Below are 22,440 nucleotides of genomic sequence, written 5' to 3' on the forward strand. Positions count from 1 at the left end.
TCCCAAGGATGCAAAGTCAGATTTTTCTAGAAAATACATCTATTACAGATTCATAAATATAGCCTTTGTGGATCTCATATTTCAAAATCTCATCTATGCATAAATAAACACAATTCAAACTATTCCTCAAGTTTCTTTTTCCATATCGATCAATCCAAATCAAAACCAGTGTTGAAAGATTTGAAATGTGGAGAACAGAGGTATCAAAACTATGTGTGTGTGTGAAATATCTTTATTCAAATAATTTAATTGATGAAAAAAGAATTATTATGCAAAGTAATTTATTCAACAGTTAGTACTAAGCCAGCTCTGGTGAGCTTATGTAGTAAATTTACTGGAAGAGCATTAACCACTAATAGATTAATTATTGAGCCTGAAGTAATACAATTTAAAGTCTTCAAATGTAAGTTAAACATCTTTAAGGCAAGAGAAAGTTTGAAGATAAAGTTCAATTCATTTTAACATGCAAGTAGTTCCACCCTCCTCTCTGCATTCAAGCTAGATTTATCTCTGTGTATAGATGCAACCCAGGAGATTTCCACCGTTTCTGGACAACAGAAATTCAAAGCCCTTTGAAAGAACAGAAAAGCTTTTCCTTATACCTAATGAGTACAGAAAAACTGCTGGGAAGCAGGTAAGATGAGACCATTTACAAGCAAGAAAATAATTAAAAAAAAGCATTTTGGTCACAGTACCTTGTTTTACAAAGAATGTTCTATAGAAGGGAGAACTGGGAATGGGACTCTTGCTGGTAAGCTTGTGTGTGTGTGATGGAGGAATCTTGTCCCATAGGTCAACAATATATCAATTGCTATTTCTATTTCTATTAAAAGGTGAAACAAACCATAAACTAAGTTTGTTCAGATGTGTTTGTGGTTTACACCTTTTCTGAAACATGATTTACAGGGCATGAGTACTGTTTTGCAGACTGTTCTTACAGTGCGGCATTCAAATTACAAAAAGAACCAGGAAGAAGAGAAGTTGTTTCCCAATTGTACAAAAGGAAGGGAGAGAAGCTTGGAGAAAGACCTTCTTTAAGCATTCCAAGAGAAAACAAGACTAGTTCTCCAGGCCTCCAGCCAACCTAGAAGCAGCAGAACAGCTATGACAGATTCCTCTTATTAATTTGATTTTTCTTTTGCATAGGTTACCCTTTTATTACCATGCTTTCAATTTTGAAATATAAAACATAACTCTTATATTTATTATAATTGAATTTATTGTCATATTCAGCTTCTCAGATTATTAAAATGAGTTCAACTAAAACTGACAAACACAAGAAACTTCTCTTTCAAAGAAGCAACTAATTCAATGAGTTTCATACACAGATCATTTTAAGGCTTTACGATCTCTGATTCATATAAAAGTCCCAGAGGACACAACAAAGAGTGCTGCAGAGTGAAGTGCCAGGTAAAAGGGGAGACGGCAGGCTTTATTCAGTTTAACTCCAGCTAGGGACAGGTATTGTGGAAATCACACAAAATGTTGGAAAAAATCTTATTGACAGAGTAGCTGTCAGACCCTGTAAACAGACAGGAAAAGTTCTATACATTCTTTCCAAAACATCACATACTTTACATCAGACAACAAACAGAAATGCAAAATGAAATTATCATGACCAGTACAAGCTGTTTAAGGATTCACTGACAGTACACGTAACAGGGAAGAGATGTAGACTTGCTAAACCCAGATGAAAACTCTTGTCCATTCTAAAGAGGTTTCCAATTTGAATTTGGGTTTCTGCCTATCCAGCCCAGCTAACTTCCTAGGGCAAGTCCAACTCAGAGATCAACAGAATTCCAGTTATCCAAGTTGCTAAATGCAGAATTAAGATAATAATTGAAGAAGCTGGTGTCAGCTTTCTGACCAATGATGGACAGTTGAGTTGAAATTTAATTTTAATAGCTAGACACAGCATTTTATCCACTTGGATACTCATAAGCACACACAGAATCCTCCTTGGAATTCTCCCCAAAGTTTATTAATCAACTGATTAGTCCTTTTGAAAGGATATTGCCACAAATTTAAGTGATCTAGTTTCACTACATGTGCAATGGATTAATTCTTTAGAATAATAGATTTTGATTCATGTGTAACTCAAAAACTTCTAGTAAGAATGGGAAGCAACAAACAAATGAATGGTATCGCCTGGATAAATAATTTGAAGTTGAACACAGTATCTGAGTTTCTCCTAAAGACTCCGTAATATAATCTCTTAACGGGACACATCATTTAGGTAAATAATACCTGCAACCTTCAGAACTATTGTTTAGATTGTTAGAACCATCAGGTATGGTAATTCTTACCCATGCTTCCTCACTTGCAGTATCCCCTTGAGAAAGTTTCTGTCAGACTAGAAATTGAACTCATATATCCCATGTACCCCACAGTTCTTAAGAGCTGACCTAACCACAAGAGCTGTGATCTGACATTTTACCAGATCTCAGTGAAATCTCTTTAGAAACAATACATCCATAGCAAGCTTTAAAATACAAAAGCGATATAATTATTTTTGGTACTACTTAAATGGAACTAAATTACATTTGGCTTCAATAAACTGTCAAGAAGGATTATGAAGTAAAAAGTAATAAAATCTCCTCACGGAAATGCCAAAACCAAGATGCTGAGCAAAAAAACCCAAACCAACACTAAACACCTGCTAGTTTCCTAAATGAGGGAGAGTTGGAATTCCTGACTTGAAAGCCTTTACATGGCTGAGAATTTCCTTACTGGTGACTCTCTCAAGTAATATTAGCTGTTTGGAGACCTCTCAAATTCATGGAAGGTGAAAAATTTTAGATTTTGAAATTCATTCCTCCATCAAAATAATCTGAAATCCTTTGTTCTCAGTGGCAAATGACAGATCAGCCTACCTCTTTAATCCATAATGTGTATATGAACCTCAAATGTTATAGAAAAATTATGTTTTCAGTGGGGTGGCAAGTTTATTCACTGTCATAAGTCAGTTTAGTTGGCATTGATCTGGCCAGTACATTCCAATCTTTAAACACTGAACTACTGTTAGGTGCAGACATAGGTAGGTGCTGTCTGAAAATCTTGAAAAGCATTAGAAGAAAGCAATAAGCCAATAACAGAACATTTCTGAGAGTATTTTTATCTCACCTGAGCAGTGACAAGGCAGAATTTTAAATGACTTATTAGCTACTGAAAGAAGAAAAAAGTAAAGAAGGAAAAACAATGAGTAGGAAAATCACTTGGAATAGTTTGTAGAAATGTATCTTTTAAATCTCTAGGAATTCAAAGAGAAAATCCAGAGGGTGTTTCTAGGAAATCTGTATCTGAAAAATCTATTTTCAAAATGTTATACAAAGCAGTATAGCCATTTTCAGTTGGCAACATCAACAACAATTGTGTATGTCTTTTCCCACTGCCATGCAGAAATTAGCTCAGCATGTACTAAATGGAGTTTGAGAACCTCTGATATCTCTTCCCTGTTTATCAAAGGAATCAAAAAAAGGGGAAACATAACTTTTAGAACATATATACTACCATTACTAAAATATTACAGTTTAATGTAGCTCAGGGCATGGTGTAACAAAAGAAACCCTATCAGCAATGGTTTAATCTTAAATATGGAAGGTAAACATTGTCACAATACAATTTTGGGAGTAAAGAATCAGTTTTAAACAATTACATGAATGTAAGACATCACTCTGCCACCAACAGTATCAAATTTTAGAAGTTACTCTTGTTTTCACAGCAACTCCATATGTATGCACAAAGATTTGTGCTATAGTTTTCACCGAGTTGCTTAGAAGTTAAAAAAATATGTTCATTCAAGCAAAAGAACTCAATGTAAATTTGTAAATACTGAAGAGAAACGTTTTTACATTATCTAAACCTTCCTTTATAATTCCCTTTCCTAAAACCCACTCCAAAAGTATACATTTGTTATATCAAAATAGATATCAAACCAAAAGGCATATAGATGGAGACTACTATTTTGCCTTTTTTTTTAAGTAGAAAGATTGACTAGATATTAACACAAATGGGTTTAAATGTGAAGCTGCCATAAAAGCAGGCACATAAATGTAATTCTCCCAGCCGCTATTTTGATGCACATTTTTGATTCCATGAATATTTTATGAAATGGCCCAAACTAAAGCCATATAACATTCCTGCATTACTGATGCTTGCGCCCGTAAGCTACAAACATTAGAGGCATGATTGAGTGCATTAAAATGAACTCATTCAGCAGTGCATTGATTACTTGAAGGAGAAAAAAAAAAAAGTTACTCCCACTTAAGAAAACAGCACACAAATCTGAAGTTTTCAATACTGAAATTGAAGATAGCAAATTTAAATAATGTGGTATTTAATAAAGGCAGTGCAAAACTATCTAGAATTCTCTATATACAGTCCTGACATTAATTAGGTGAGATGTTAATTAGGTCCACAGATTGCTTCCAGTAGTGTACAGGTAATTTAAAATGTCACAATCTGCAAAAAGCAGTGACTGACCTGTTCTAGCTCCATGCCTCAGCAATACTGAGAGCACCTAATGATTTCCTTTTCTATCAGCTCATACATTTACCAATGAAAATAATGCCACAGAAGCAATTGCACAAAAAAGTGACAGGTCTGTTAGGTACATTTCTTCAGCAGCACTACTATAAGCAGAAAGCACATTTAATTCTAAATTATAAACAATTACTGAGGACTTTAGGAAATATTCCACTTTAGTTTAAAACAACAACCTAAAAGAACAGTAAGGCTTTATGTATATTATTGTATATTTTAATCTAGAACTAGGACATCTTTCATAATCAATTATTTCACTGTACAGTGTGGACATAAAATCTGCTTGAAGCAACAGTTAATGGTAGCAAAAAAAGAAAAATGTTATTACTATTTTAAAAGTTATAGGCTTACATTTCAGCTTAACTGCTTAAACTGCTTCTATTATTTTTAGTTTCCTATATTCAATTACAATAATTATGGTAGCAATATTCACACTGAAACAGTTAACAATCTGTCACGGTTTCTAATGTGAGCCACTATCTACAGAGGTTGTTATAAGTCTTTAATAGAGATGTGTTGGGAGGTAGAATGGAAAGATTACAAGAATCATGAAAGCAGGCTCTCATTCAGTAAATAGTTGAACCACCCTGGGCTCCTGAGGTAAAATGAATTGTACAGAAGTCCCAGAAGTCACTGGGACTGATCCCAGATGCAAGAACTTGAGTTTAAGTTCCATGTGCAAAAGCAAGACAGAAATTCTGGAAGACATTTAAGATAAAATTTTGCGGTTCCATAACTCCGTAAGATTCCTTTAAAATACAACCAATCATCAGACAACAATCAAGGTATTCTTAAGACAAAGGATAAAAAGTTATTTTCATTTACTATACAGGAGCCAATCACATTTTTCAGAAAGATTGCACAGGGGGTTTTAACTCATAAGAATATTGTGTAATGAACATGTTGGCTCATCATGGGTTATTCTGACAATTTCCCCAGTTTGACAATACACCAGTAGATCTCTCCCTAAAGTCTAAGTTGCTGAAGGTCAACTGAAAGCTTGCCTGAGAAGTAGAAGGCTTGAAGACATAAAGGAGAAGGAAGAAGATAGAAGGAAAGCTGAACATCACACAACCCAAGATATGGTATTGGTAGACGGAGACTGCAGTGCAAAAAGATGGTATTTTGTGTTCCCTTGTCTGGGTAAAGAACTGCTAGGCTAAACCTTGGCATTGCAATTTAGAGAATGATGTATTATTTCTGCTGACATTAGTTAAGCAAGTATCTGTTGTCTGAAAAGAATGCCAGAACTATAGGAATCCAGTGAGCATTAGACCATATCTATTCTTGTCCTCTGAGGATCTAAATTACTTGCTTTAAAGCTCAAATACTCAAAATATATCTATAGGAACCTAGAGGGCAGTGCGTATTGTAGCACCCGCAGTAGGACCATTCACAGTGCGTTATATCTCATCATCAACACATTATGATACTAAAAATGCTCTAAAAAGATGTTGCTTAAAGGGTTCTCTAAGAGACATCTCGCAAGCTAGGGATACTAGTTTCTCTGGTTGCTTGCCTGTCTGCTCTCTAATCCCTTCCCCTGCTGCTGCCAACACTACTGAACTGCAAAGAAGGAAGGGTTTCCCACAGGCAGCTGAAATGACAGCTGCTTTGGGGATAGTTTACTGTGGACCAGCAAGAGAAAAAAACTTGTAATTAACTGAAGAGCACATTACCAGAAGAGGAACTGCTGTGAAAAATCTTCTTGTTCTTACAAGAAAGCATGAAGAGTAAGCACAGGAGGAACAAGCACTGTTGTATGAGAGACTGGAATAAATATCCTCCTCTTGCCTTTCTTCCAGTTACCGCACTGTACCCTCAAAATTCTGGGTTAGCTCCAGGCCTTCTTAAATTGCTTCTGGCTCTACATAAAACATTTCAGATTTTCGCTAAGAGACGCAAAGCTACTCTCCAAACCAATTGCAACTACTCAGAGTAACTCTACAAAGAAAAACTGGTGTCAGTTACTGATTTCCCCCAAAACTATATGCACACAGACCTCACATATACTTTACAAAGAGTGGTACAAAAATATAACATATGGACACACATGAAAGACAATAATAAATCAAAGGGTGATTTCAAACTAAGTGTAACCTTTAACTTAAATTTAGAAACATACCTGTAATTACTGTCTTGCTATCTGAACTACATCATATCACCGAACTTTCCCTTTAATTTAGGCTTAACTGTGGAAAAATCATTCATATTTCAGGCATTTTCACAGAAGTCTAGGTCTGAGGTTGAATCTAGAATCTCCTTTAACTTTGTAACACTGTACTTGCACAAACTGATTTCGCAGCATTTTGCCCACATGCACACTAAAGAATGTACTCTTCCATGATTAGCGTCCAACTTACTGAACAGGTGCCATATGAAAATTCCACTAACTTGTCTGTCCTACATTCATATTCAAATGAACCAACACATAAAATTTTGGTTCATAATTAAAATTCCTTTATTTTTTTAGGTTAATATATTCTATGAAAGCAACGTTTGTCAGATACTTTCTTCTAATTTGTTTGTTTATATATAAACACTTTTTGATATATGCCAATCTAGAGAATATTGCAACCAATGTTGAACAGGAGCTGAATAACAACATACCCGTTTTAAAGAGAATGGAATTCTTGCTTCACAATAACATTCAAACCTTATTCTTTCATGTTTGTAAAGCATCAAATGCTTTCTATATGCAAAGTCTACCTAAGATGCAAAATGTATTCAGGAAGCTCACAATGTAAGGCTCCAGGCTCTGAATAAGAACAGTCCCACACTCAGTGGGATGCTCACATTTCAGGTTTCACAAATATTTCAGTGTTTATAGGCAGATATCCAAATGCAGAGAGGGAAGGGAGGTGAAAATGCAGTGACGAATAGTGAAAAACAGCACACACTTTGCAGTTCTGTTTTTCAGGGCTTGAGGGTTTCTTTAGCTCAATAGAACTAAATGAAAACAAGTTATATCACTGCTTAGTCTTGAGGAATAATATATAATTACCTTTTAAATACAGAAAATGACACTGAAGCAGACTGGTTTCACTAAACTACTTTTGCTAGCTCATGTCAAATGCTTGCCTCAGTTTAAATAATTTTTTGTAGTGATTCAGATCCGACTCCATTGCCCTTACTATTCATAGCTTCCAATAATAAATTTAATGTCAGATGCAATGCTCCAGCACTGGAGCTGTTCTGTTGTGCAGACAATCTACTTCAGAGCATGCTTTAAGTAGCAGGTTGGACTAATGACCTGCTGAGGTCCTTTCCAACTTGAATTATCTTATGATCCTCTGAAGAATAAGATATATTTTTTTATTAATAGCCTCGTAATGTTTGTTTTACCTATGACTTCTAGGGATTATTGATACTGGCTGAGGATTTGCCACCCCATCAGCTCTCAGTCCCACTGAGAGGGCACCTCTGGAAACACTACATCCTTTATCAATTACTAAAAGGAAACGCTGCCTCTAGGAAAGTTTACGATGACAACTGCCCGTTCAGCTTGCCATAGTCCAAGCCCTTGCAAAGCTCTGAAGCAAAAAAATCTGTTAGTGAGCAGGCAGCTTTGAATGAAGCTTCTTCTCAGTACTACTCATTAAGTAGTAAATAATTAAAATACCCTGGAAAAGACAGGTAAAATACAAGCAGCAATGTCAGTAATAGACATGAAAGAGAAGAGAGGGAAAAAGAATTTAAAAAAGCAAAGAAATAATTCATTTGAAGTTTTAATAAAGTTTCATTTGCAGTCTTGTTTAAAGATATATCAGACTTTAGGGATGTAACCTAATTACATTTTTATTCTAAGTTCTATTCAAAGACCTTGGACTTTGAATCTTTAACACAGATCAAACATAGTATAATTTACTCATGGCTATCAATACTTTAAAAAGATCTCTTCATTAGATGTCACAGTCTTATGAACATGCACACAGACCAAACAGAGCAACATTTGATACCAGAAACATTAAGAAAGAGTATGACTCTTGCAGAAGTGTGTATATAAACAATTCACTTGAGTGCTACATGTTATATTCAAGTGTACATAAGATGTTTTTTCTAAAATATTTCTGATATGGTACCTTTCATAGTTCAGTGTAAACAACAGCAATACATTTCCCGTAATTTTATGAAATATTTGGAAATGAACATTACAATCATCACATACCTAAGAATGGAAACTAATTTAATTGTATTTTTTTTTATGTCCAATCTTTTAAGGAAAATACAAATCACAAAGTTTAGAATTTGTGCTTCTGCACTGCTTTAAATATTTTGAAGAGCTTCTCATTACAAGTAAGTATACAGACCTGTTACCAGGTTTTATATCAGAACTGAAAGATTCTCCACTTGAAGAATTAGGCTAGGAAAATGGCAGTGATAGTGAAAGGATTCAAGGAGGCTCTTGGCAAACCTGCTTACTTTTTCGTAGTGTAAAGAATATTATTACTTCACTTTGCTTAATAATAAACTATAATATAAATCAACTGAAGGAAAAGCATGAAGAAAGTTTTTCTTTTTCACAATATTTATTTTCAGAATTGAAAATAGGAACCCTATGGAATTCTTCCCCTGAGTTCTCTTATTCAAAATCTCTTCATTGCCTACCAACATCATTTAATATAAGAATAAAAAAGAATTATACAAAGAATATTTTTTATGAACTCAACAGGCCTTTTTGCTTTTATGTTGCATGTTCAGACGCTTCTTTCAGACTTTCTATAGAGTCTACTAATTTGAGTATACTAATTTGAACTGAAAACATACCTAATTTCTATAACATCATTTCAATATGGTACCTGCTAGTTCCATACCAGTAACAACCCTGTAATAATAAGATGTCATTTATCAGGGAACTACATTCTGCACTTGCATGAGGATGAGCTCAATTATTTAATAAACCTTTTAAATCTGTCCTCCCCAAGAATCTAGCTGGATTTATGGCTGCTTCTATCTGCTGCTGACTGACAGAGAAAAGCATTGTATCTGAAGACTTTATCTCTTAGCAATTTGCTGCTTAAGTTTTTTTAAATTATGCTCTACAATCAAGTTTTTCCCAGGTAACTTATGTATTCAATTTTTAAACAACCAGAAAAACCTCAATATAACTGCTTTGTGAAATAGTGTACATGCAGAGTAACAAAGACAGAGCTTCAGTTGATAGGATGAAAATCAATAAAGTGTTTTAAATGATCAGACTGGATATGCAGAATTCTATGTCCCATTAAGGAAAGGTTTCTTTCTGTCTTTAAAGTTCCCTGATGTGGAGACTCTTTTAAAGTGTATGTCTCTATATGAGCTTAACGACAAAATTTAGCAACAGGTATATGTAGCCAAAGACAGGATTTGGAGACACATGAGCAAGTTGTCAAGTCTGAACTATTCCTACACCTTTTTTTTCTGAAAAAGTTGTTTGGAATGAATAATCGCAACTAGGAATAAGTCTTAAAAATTAGCAATCTGGGATAAGCAATCTGGGGCGAGGCAGAGGGGATATAATGATAAATCAATGGTATTTGGTGGCTACAGGATATGGTCTGTTATATAAAAAAAATTTACAAGATTCAAATTAAACACACCACCTGTTCTCCCAAACAATGAACAGTACAAAAAGACATTTTTAGGTTAGTCTCCACAGCAAACAAGCCTAAGCGATCAACCTGTCCTCCAACTAGATTTGTTGTGAACTTCAACCAAATTTTAAGAGGTGGTAAGAAGCATGTAGACAATAAGTTCCCGCCACCACTTAGAAAATTAGTAGCTGGAGGACAGACGTTGATCCAAATTACAAAGAGAAAGACAGGCCAGACTCTGCTGTACATCTTCTAGAGGGCAGCATGCTGCTTGGCCAGCTGGCAGCTAAGCACTGACCAGTCAGCAGCATGTTCACATATAGCTTTCAATTTATCACAGCAGACACTGAACCTTACCAAGTACCAGCATTATAGAAGCATACAGGAAATGGTATTGTATAAGCGCAGAACAACATGGTGGTTCCTGCCCATAAGGGTATATAGTCTCTAAATCTCTAGAACTGCAACTCTCCTTTATACCACTGCCATATTTTGACCAGCACTCAGGCTTCCTATGAAAAAAAATTACATAGGCATTTATATCTTTAAATCCCTTTTCCCTTTTTGGTCCACACTATGAAAAATCCCATTATAAAAACAAAGGGAGAGGAAATTACAAGGCTAACCTTTTATCAAAAATCACAAACTTATCTGGGTATCATTTTAAAGCAAAAGAAGTTGCTTATAATAAGGAATTTATCACAGACACGAGGAATGGCAAAACCAGAAAGGCCTTGGGTAGGTATTAGCTGATAATTTGAATTGCTTTTGTTCCTGAAGCTTTCTTTCTTCAAGGGATCCATTTTAGCTTGCCTTCTTCCAGTGTCAGACCTGCATTTCTGAATACAACTGGCTATACACCTTATGGTGGAAACAGCATTAAATAGGCAGGTTGGATAGTTCAAATACAGCAATACTGTTATCAGTAACAGTTCTGCACTCCACAGGTAGTAAAGAAGAAATGTCTCACTCTTCACAAATGTTGTCCTGCTGGTTTATTTACCAACCGTTTCTAATTTGGCAATCAGATTGTGAAGCAGCACTTTTCATTTCTACATTATATAGCACAATGAGGATTTGCTATTTAAGTGGGCTTGGCAGACTTGCAACACAGATAACAATATGAAGTTCTATTAATGTAGAATGTACATGTGGGCTATCCATCCCACAGGTGAATTTTATTCTGGCTATACTTAGCAACCTCCTAGCAAAAGACACTACATGTTTATGTAACTGAAACAAAGTCACAAAATGCGCACACAAAAAAGCATAACAAATTTCATAAGCAATTTTAACTTTTGCCTTTTTAAACCTTTTTAGTATTTCATTTTGCAATATTAACATCCTCTTTTTTTTTATCTGAATATAAATTATTTCTGCCTGAAGGCAAACCAGCTGGGGAAATTCTGCTTAAACGCGCATATTTCCTCTGCATAGATACTCGTGAAAGTATGCCGAGTTCCTCTCAATAATTTATACATTACTGTTTTTAATTGAAAAACATTTGCCATAAACAATTCAAAACACAAAATCAACAATTTCTTAGCAGTGGATTAAATGGGACCTGCCAAGAACAAGAAAATAATCAGTTTAGACTTTTTATGTTCCAAAATAAAAAGATGATGTTGTGAACTCTTTTTAAGTTGTTGTGTACCAAATATATCTAGTAATTAATACTAAAGTTTCAGAAGCTTGAATCAAATGCCCATTAAGCTCAACAGGATTTTTTCCACCAACTTTTACAACGCCTTGATTAAAAACTTTAACTTCAACATATGGTAAAACAATAGGTATAATACTATTCCGCAGTGTTAATCCAGATTGTCAAAGTCTGTAAGAATCCAGTGGGTTTTTTCCCACAAAAGATTAATTACATCTTTTTATAAGTCCCTTGTGTTCTGTAGGCTTTTCAACCAGAAAACTCTATATCAAATTCTAACCTATGAAATAAACTGTATTTTATCCATGATTACAGATACAGCATTTATACCTTTCTCATAAATCAGGTATAATTTTTTAATATATTTGGGAAGGGTGTGGAGGGATCAAAGTGATCAACTCTGGCATAACATCGCTCTGACTGAAAAGCAACAGGAGCGTAACATTGCTTATGATCAAGGCAGAACTGGATTAAGACTGAACACTGAAGACCCCTTCATTAATTTGCAGAATATGGCAAATGTTTTGAAATGTCTAAGCTTATTTTAGAAAGGACAAAGGAGACCCTGATCACGAATTCTTTATAACTTACAAACTATGAAACACACACGGACAGACAAAATGGGGTTTATGGATTAGCTGTATATTATAGGAATCAGCACTCAGATACCTAACATTGCTATTAGCTTTGAATTCTGTCCTTTCTCCTACTAGTTCTGCCTGCCTTTACTCTTTCCGGTCCGTAAAATATTTCAGAAAAAGTGTTACCTCCACTACTGTTGATCCTTATGTGCTAGCAGAATATAAATCTGATGACTAATTCAGTCACCACTGCATTGAGATTAACGGCATAATTTTCACACATCTCACAGCTCTCATACCAGGGGATATGCAGTTTTTGGCATGGTACTGATTTACATTTGGAATTCAATGTGAAAGTTTTATTTGTTGAACTCTACTGTGACACTTACATGCTTTCTCAAAACTAGTTATTTAAATGTATCCAGAAACATTTCCAAGCACTGCAACCAACAGGTACAGAAGGCTGTGTCTTTCCTAGTAAACCCTCTTATCCTTCAAAACAGTGTGGCTGCTTGCAAACTGTCTGTTAGGGAAAGTTCCTGCAACACTCCTAATTACCAGACTGTGCCCATGAATAATTGCAGGGCAGGAAAGTCCAAGTCAGCACAAGCTAGAAGCATGTGCAGGACTGTTAATACTATTTTACCGCTAGCCTGTGCTCCAATGCTCATAGACATCCTCACGCACTGCTTAATTTACTCATGCAGGAAAACAACCACAGCTTGTGAATGTCTACATTTGCTGCTAACGTCTGAAAGTAAGAGTTGAGATCCTTGCATCATTTGAGGGTGGGAGGACAGATATTTGTAATAAGATTGTAGTGATGGTGTTTTTGTTGCTTCCTCCAGAGTTCTTGATGTCACTCTTCCTGTTACACTGTCCCACAGACAATGTACCACTAACCTATCTTTTTGTAAGGGTGTGCCTTAAGGAAAGAACAGTCATGTATCTGTATTAGAAAACCACCATCAGATATGTTAATTACTCATCTTTAAGCTTCTCTCACAAATGCAGAATTGCTTGACATGAAGATAGAATGTTGGTATCTGAAGTACTGGCTTTAAAGCACTGGCTACATTTGAATGTGTGTGCTCATATTGATGCATACATATGTCTGTATATATAAGTGTATGTGTATATATACATGTACACACATACACATCTATATACAAACACCTGTATTACTTTGCACTGGCTTTGGTGGCTGCTTTTAGAACAAGTACACTTTCAGGTATCTGTTTTTATTATGCTTTTGAATAATACAGAAATATATCTAACTTTGTTATAACCTATTTAAAGCAAACAACTACTACGAGTAAAAATTCCTTGTTTCCTCTGGACTTCTTTTGTTACTGATATCAATTGTCGGAAACTTTGGGATGCATATATTTAAGGTCTACATTGTTTCATGCATGACAAATATTAACCATTTAATACAAAACAGAAAGCACTCAAATACTGGTGCTGGCAGTGTAAGAACCTATAGAAACTAGCACTAGCCATTATGCCTATCAGTACACTCAGATTGTGTTTCTTCTGCAAGTTACAACAGTGTAAACCTGAAGTTCACAATTAACTTTAGCAGAGTTTACACTAATATAATTAATCACAGACTATGATAATCTTATTCTCTGATATGCAGAAAAATGCACGTTTATAATGACTGATATTACTTTAAAAACACATTCAAAGCACAGGAATAAAGATTTTTTAAAATTAATTTTTCTTAACTGAGATTGTGTCACAAAGCCTGTGCTTACTTGGATGACAATTAATGCTGGATTTAATGTGAGAAAAAAATACTAAAATATGACATCACTTTTTCAATGTGTATAAAGTGACATGGGCATGTTTAATAGCCATATAAGAAAATTACTATTAACCAAACTAATAAAATAATTCATTATCAGCCCCCTGAGGAAAGACAAACTATGGGGTGAGTACAGCTAATTGAACAGGATCATAGCCTGTATACTCTTACAATAATCAACGAGTAGCATGTAATTTGGGTGACTTGTAAACAGAGACCTTATTTTACAGAGTTTTTTAAAGAAGAGATTAAAATCTCATTCTGCAAAGAACTGTCACTAGAATTGTGTTTGGTTCAAGCAGAATGTTCCATTTGTGTCTGTAGCAGGCTACTCAATTACAATTTTCTTTCCCTTATGTACCGACAACCACTAATCGCCTGCATCCAAATAGCATGACTGAAGTCTACACTGCCAACACCTCAAATATTTAGCTTTGAAGATTAATGAACATCAGATTATATCCAGCCTTTAGGACAGGGACCAGGCTGAAAGTCAAAGAACTTTAAATTTGATTACACAAAAATTATCCAGCAAATTTATTGATTTGCTTCCAAGGCAAACAACCACCTTTGAAGTACATTTAACTTTATACTCCCAAGCAATCAGTCCTAAGCATATATAGCCAGCTTCCATTCACAAGTAATTAAAAATCCACCACTGGGTGAGAGAACTGAAAAGAACCGGTCCAAGATATTTACATCTAAAAGGATGTACACATGAATGTCTGTAAGGCTAACTTCACGTTCTTGTAAATTCTCCCATCTCCTGGCTGCACTAGTAATCATTGCAGTTAATATAGAGATGATGATTTAAATCAGATGAAAGCATCATGTAAATGCTAGGTATCATTTGCATACCTACCTCCCCCCGTATTTATATATCTACACATACATATTCCTGTATGTATATATTAATGCACACATACATATCTATTAATGTGTATCTATTCCTGTATATATGTACATATCCCCACAGGAAATGGGTACCCAACTCATTCAATTCACAAACAAATGAAATTACAGCATTATAAATAAAGGAAAAAAAAAAGGCCATTTAATTTATAAGCTATATATGTCTGTTCTAATACCCAAAATAGCATGTTTAGAATTTAACTTATAACACCATTAATACTCATGCAACTTTATACAATCTCAGCTCAACATCTGCTCTTACACTTTTTCTGCAAACAGAACTTGTGATTTAGTTTTTCATCCACTGAAAATAAAAAGTGCATGGAATGCATCTGCTCTTTTTCTCGATGGTCCCTCAAAGCAAATCCTATGCTTACTCTCTCAGTTTATTCAGTTTTCTATCCCTCTCTATGGAGAATGGACAGACCCTACAGATTCCGCGAAGCTTTACCCTGGGCAGTGAAAATGCACCTTCATTTATTTCTCTCTCCTTACCAATGTTAATAAGAAGCCTCTCTTCTGGAAGTTTCCAGTATTTTACAGCAGAAAAATGAAATTTCCCCTCCTCTGAGCATCCCAAAATGTATTTCGTAAGTTTACTTGTATGCTTTTGTACCGAGCTTAAAGATATTTAAGTATTCAACAATTTTTCCTTATCATATGAAAGTAAGAAATGTTAAAATTTTTTTAGACAGTGGTTGGATAACAGTAGTGGGTCATACTCAGTGTGAGCTTTTGAAGCTACAAATAGATAGGGATGTTTGCTTTTATGCACCATCTTGTAATTGTATTTTTCAGTAACTGAAGGACCAAGTGAAAAGGTTGCAAAAAATCCAGCAACTTCAATAGTTTTCTTCTACTGAGTATCAGACAGACAACCTACTAAAGCATTTTTCATTCAAAATGAAAATTACTTGGTTGTGACTGGCTGGGCTTTAAGCAAGTGCTATCTTATCTACCGGGAAACTGGATTTAGTTTAAGTTCAATTCCTAGAACAATACTGGAATAAATAAATAATCAAACAGATTATTTCCAAGCATTTAGAGAAAACACGAAAATATTACAGCCAATGCCAATACATCAAAAGTGAGTGTCATCAAATCAGTCTTCTCTTTAAGTTGGTAAATTCTTTCTCACTGTCATATAATTTTCTTGGAAAGCATTAGGGAACCATAGTTCACCTGCAAGTATTGTTAGGTGAGTGCAAATTAGTTAGGAAATCCTATATAGACATTGGTTACCAGTAGTTCACTGTCAGTATGGAAAAAGGTATTTGGTGAGGTTCCACATGCTCCTGTCCTAGGTCCAGTTTACCAATATTTTCATTAAGGATCTGAATTACAGGATAGAAAAATACCTTTATAATGTTCAAATGATACCAAACTAAAGAGAAGAGAAAGTGTTGAAGAACAACTTCAGAATTAAAAACAACCTTGACAATTTCTGGAAACCACCTATAAAACACAGGATGCTACTCAGTGCAAAAAGCAAGCAACATACTGCATTTAGGCAGAACTAACTGGTGATCTTAGAACTGGGAACAGAATAGCAAGTTAACAGTTCTTCAGAAAAGAATTTCAAGATTACTGAAGGTCATAAACTGAATATGAGTATGCAATTTATGCTGAAACGAAGAATGTAGATGTCATACCTGAAAACACAAATAAAAACACAGCTTGTAAGAAAACCTTCCATTTTATCGATCATTGGTACGAACTCAAATTTTAAAACTGAATCCAGCTCTGGGTGTTGCAGACAAGAAAGATACAGCAGCAGTTCAGAGGAAAACATTGTAAATGGCCAACAGTCTAGAAAATATGAGGAAATAATAATAAAAAAGCAGTATTTCAGCTTTAAGAGAACATGGGGGGGGGGGGGGGGGAAGGACCATAATCTTTCAATTAAAAAAAAAAATTGTAGGTTTTATGTTTTGTGTCCAGGTTTATGCTGGGAAATTAGGCAGTCTTTCAAAACACACCCATTCTGTCAGACATTTATTGGAATTACACTATTTCCACACAATACTTCAACTCCTGTGAATCTTCTTTTTTCTAAAAAAAGGCATTCTCTTTGAGAAACCAGCCACAAGCTGAGCTCAAAGTTGGAATGGTTTCAACCACAAAGTCAAACATAAACCCCAAAATGTAATGACCCAGACTGTTACAGACACACAAACCCCCTCTGCCGTGAAAGGTAATGTATGCTTTTAAATATAGAAACAAGGCTCATCTTGATATAGGAAAGTAATATTTTTCACACAAGAACAATCATTCACTGGAACAGCCTCTCCAGGGGGTGGTAGAGTCCCCATCACTGGAGCCTTTCAAGATGTGGTTGGACAGGGTGCTAAAATAATCTCATCTAGGCTCCCTTTCCCATGAAAGGTTGGACCAGATGATCTTTTGAGGTCCCTTCCAGCCTGGATTGTTCCATAATTCTAGTTGCTTCTATTAATATCTTTTCTGGTTTCAGAGACTCACAGTTTGAGGATACAGATACATGAATGGAGAAATGGAGCTTGTGGAAATGTATAAACCATTAGCAAACACAAACATGGCAGTCACGTACAAAAAAAACAGGGTGTCATTTTCAGTCAAGAGAACCAGAAGGTAGTTTTTACAAAGAACACAAAAATAGACTGTTTTATTCAAGTGTAAATTGGAGGCAGGGTTAAACTGAATTACATGTTCATACCTCTTTTAAATCAACCCAGTTTGTGTAACTACAGATGCCATCCTACTCAAACACCTGTGGCCTGAGGCAGCACTACCAGTCTCTTGTCAAAAACAAGCAAAAGAAAATAAGGCCAAAACCAAAGAACCCTTTTGCTAAACAAATGCTTCCTTTAAACTTCTGTTTTGTTTTTCATCTGATAGAGTACTTTCAACTGTAGGTGGATGTCAGAGGAAACACGTCTGTAAATAATTACAATCTTTGTCTTCCTTTTTGCTGCTGCAAAAATTAAAATTGCAACAATTTCAATTTGAAATTGTCTTGAAATTATTATTGCAAATCAACTCTACACTAAACACTGTGCCCTGTGATGAAACACAAATTGCCAAATATGACTGTCTCAACGCTGATCCAATGTAGCTTTATGATCTGGGTGACTTACCTTGTTCCTCATTGATGAGGCCCATATTTACATGTGCTTGCGCCTCTCTTCTCCCACCATCAATTTTTATTAGTTGAGCAGTGTTAAAGCATTGCTCATAAAAGTAATGACTTAACCATTTGTCCTCAGGGTCATTGAGACAGTAGGCCAAGTTAAGCTGGTTATCGTACACCTCCTCATAGTGCCCTTTAAAAACAAAGGTTACAATCAAAATGTTAGATTATCATCAGCTTTCAGAAGTCTTGCATATTACAGCAGTAACCATATAATGAAAATGAAGAGCTATTTACATTTCCACCACTCAAATACCACCAAGTTCTGCTACATGTCCACTCAAAGAAATATGATAAAGGCAAAATGATAACCTTACAAATTAGGCAGAACTGAAAACCTATTTTAGAAAAACCACAATAAATTGCTCTCATTTCTGTATGCTACACCAAAATTCAGTTCAATAAAACATGCAAAACCTGGATAAGACATTGGCTAGTCAAAAGAGAGAAGCTAGACTGAGTAAAAAAAAAAAGCACACACTCACTGAAGAAGAAGTGTTTGTCTGGGCCACTGAGACCTGAAAAGGCAGCAAGTGCTTTCAAAACAGGTCTAAGGTAGCAACGGTGGTGATGGGGATGAAGAACCAAATGGAACACGGTGCAAACACAATCCACTAATTCATACGATTTTAAATGTTAGAAATTTAGGACAAATCAAAATTTTACACCTTGCCCTGAAATAAACAGTTCACCAAGGTATTACTCTTAGAACTAATGTGGAAAGCAGAGGAGACTCAAAGTCACAGACCTCTTTCATGATCTGAAGAAAAAGCCCAATGCATTTAGTTCCCATTCCTCATCATCTCAGACAGCTAAATGAACACATGCTATCCCTAAAATTTATAAAAAACCTGCAAGTCCCAAATCTAAGTAGCATTAAAAAAAATTCAACAAATACATTATTTACAGTTTAAAATAACAGACTGAGATCTTCTACAGAATTATTTCTATCAGAAAAGCACCTTTTACAAAAAATACTCTTTGGATTATTCCAAAATGGTATTAATTTGGGGCAGAGATCTAAAACTTACTTGACAACTCTTATCATACTGCTTCTCCCTAAGGGGGATTTGAAATATATATTCCCTACATGATGCTGAAGAATCTATGCAATAATAAAGTACAGCATGAACCTATATGTTTCACAGCTAAATTTAATCACTGGCTAATCTAAATGAATCCTCTTTCCAAACTCTGCTCATGTCAGATGTGAATGGGAATAATCAGCTAAAATTTCATTGCAGTTTTGGTTGACTACATACTGTTTGTGAATGTTAAATGAATGTAAGCCAAACAGCCAGTTATTAAAATAATTTTCATGTAGTTGTGTAAAGAAGGAGTTAAGTATCACAAGTCTTGCAGCAGGTAAGAGACTGGTTAAGCTAGCTGTGTGAACAGAACTGCTTTGCTTTTGGGAGTTCTGCAGTTTGTAAGCTTTGCTCAACAAAGAGAGAAAAGTGGGAAAAGAGAGAAAAAACCCCTCTTATTCCTGGGTATGGAGCACCACACAGAAAGCAGCTGGGGTAAAAAACCTGATTTTAATACAGGCAAGATCACACTCAAGTTTCAGATCTCAGATTCTAAGTGTTTTAAAGCTATGATACAATATCAAAACACCTTGACCAACAGATGCAGTTAAATTAATTTGTTTTGTTATCTGCAGGAAGAATTAGGGAAAAGCCAACTTTCAAAAAGGACTAATTTCTCAACTGTAAATTCTATTCTCTATGCAAGTCACTTGCATTGTTTGGAATGAACAGCAGCAATTACTCAAAAAAGTGCTTTGAATCCATCAACAAACCACACAAGAAAGGGTTGTCTTCAACCTCACCTCTAGTATGTTCTGTTGCAAAATTACAAATTGCTTATGGTCTAATCAGAAGCAATCCAAATCTTTCGTTCTGTCTACTGTCATGATTAAGTTCTTCGACTTCAGAACATCTTGATAAAGCTCTTCAGTGTGTTGCATGGCACAGTAAGAACTTTATTCTGGCTTCTGAAAAAAATCCCATTACTACCTATTAATTTCTGTGGTCTTCAAGAGGTTTGTCTGGTATTTATTTCTCCTCCATTTTTATCTATTTTGGCTATTTTGGCGAATATGGGCTGAGTTTTTCCTGCTTAAGATTTTCTGAAATTAAGCCAAAATGTCTTTTCCCCATTGTTGAACACTCTCCGGTTCTCTCTGGATTTACAAATTCTTTCCTGTTCTTTAATGGTAAACAATACTTTTTTTGTTGCTTTTGCTTTTTTATTTATGATTTTACTTTCCTATTTATTTTTCAGTTTTTCCTCCATGAATCGGTAACTCTATTTCTACCTTTTTAATATTTTCCATTAAAATGTATAAAATTATGATTTTTGAATGACTGTTATACACATCTCCATTTCTAGTATTTTAAATCAGATAACACTCCTTCCAAGAAACAAGAATATTTCACAACCTCTTTAGTATCACCAGAATAGAAATAACCCAGAAATTACGTCTAGATTATCATCTCATCATTTGTATCTAAGGTTCGATACCAAAACATCAGCTTAAATTTAGAAATTTGGCTTTGAGAGGAATAGTTATTAATGTATAGACTTCATGTACTCCTAATCAGAACATTCTTCATGGCTATGAGTTTTCATTCCTTTTGTCCTCCCTCAAGACTGAAAATGTACCTCTTAGATAACTCTTCAGAACATCCAGGAGTATACATCATATAAAACTTACTCATACATTAAAAATGAAACTATTTTGATACGATAGCCTCATAAACATGTCTGCAAATGATACTGAAACGGAAGTAACAGAACTGGTTTGGGCTTAATATACAGATATTTATCTGTGTGCATGTGCAAACATATATGCTTTTATATATATATATATGTAAGCACATCTCTATATACGTATAGATAAAGAAGTCAAGACATAGTTGGCATTCATCCAAACATACCGTTTCAGATATAGATCTGGGTTACCTAGGATCCCTTTACTGTCAATGAAGAAAAGCAGATACTTCTTGGCTGTGATTTATCATCCCAACTTAAACATCTATTGCAGCACAAGGGAGCACTTTTAAAGATTATCTCAAAAGTAAAAGGCAGAGGTTCCCATGAAAATCACAAATACATTAACAAATAACCACAAGAATAGAGAAAAACAAAACCTAATTATAACCACTAACATAAACAATACACATTATCTATAGATTACTGCTAAGTGAAAATGAACTTAGTAGATACCAGAAGATACATCCAAATGGTTACAATACCACAGTAAGGGGGAAAGACCACTGGATTGTCATTGAGGTAGATACAGAACACTAGATACAGATTTGTTGCCTTTGAAATCTTTGCTACAAACTACCAAGGCACTAATGTTACATAAAATTACGCAAATAACTTCAGATAGTGCCCTACAAATCCCAAGAGATGGAACTGACCTGAGGCAGACTATTGCTACTGCCACAGCTTTGATTGAATGAACTTTAATGTGACCCTCTGATGACTATCCTGCCGGTGAATAACAATGAGAAGTGCACAAAGACAACCATTCCTCTGTAAGTGTCTTGGATGGTGGCTGACCACATATGCTGGTCATAAAACAAACCTCAAAAGGTAGACTTTTGAAAATCATACTGTCTCCTGGATTCAAAGTCTGATTTACAAATTCAAAATTGAAGAGATTAATTGAGATTACTCTGACAGTGGTAAAACTAAGCATGTCAGACTTAGTAAAAGTGAACTTTTACTTCCTGAGAAGAAAAATAGGTAAACACTCTCTTGTATAAAATCTCCCACAGGTAGTTCAGTTGTTAAAGCTTTGAGCTCCCTGACTTTGTATAGAAATTTCTACACAACTGATAATAGAATACATGTAGACAAGTTGTCTTTCAAAAACTACATTAATTTCATAAAACACTGGAAGCTAAATTTAGGTTTTCCAAAACATTTAAGTCACAGGATAGTGAGGACACTGTAAAGACAAACATCTACCCAAAACAGCAGCTACACAGAACAAACAGAACTTGATGGAGCAGACTGTGAGGCCTGAATGTTTGCAGCTTTGGACTTAATTGAAGATCTGAAGCAGGGCTAAGAACACATCTTATGGACAATATCCAACAGAACATTTTTTCCATGCCAAATTACCAAACTGAAGGCAGCTGTATTTCACAAAAAGTCAGACATAAACCAAATTAAAA

General features: G+C 35.1%; 1 protein-coding gene across 1 annotated transcript in view; it reads right to left on the reverse strand.

Annotated features, from left to right (window-relative positions):
* The window catches only part of TTC29 (tetratricopeptide repeat domain 29), a 135,917-nt gene that overhangs the window by 87,563 nt on the left and 25,914 nt on the right, over positions 1 to 22,440 (reverse strand). Inside the window, exon 4 of the mRNA XM_027795212.2 lies at positions 18,195 to 18,380. Within this exon, the coding sequence (XP_027651013.1) occupies positions 18,195 to 18,380 (186 nt within the window). The remainder of the gene's footprint in view (positions 1 to 18,194; positions 18,381 to 22,440) is intronic.

This window comes from Falco peregrinus, chromosome 2 (assembly GCF_023634155.1).
Source record: "Falco peregrinus isolate bFalPer1 chromosome 2, bFalPer1.pri, whole genome shotgun sequence".
NCBI classification, from domain to species: domain Eukaryota; kingdom Metazoa; phylum Chordata; class Aves; order Falconiformes; family Falconidae; genus Falco; species Falco peregrinus.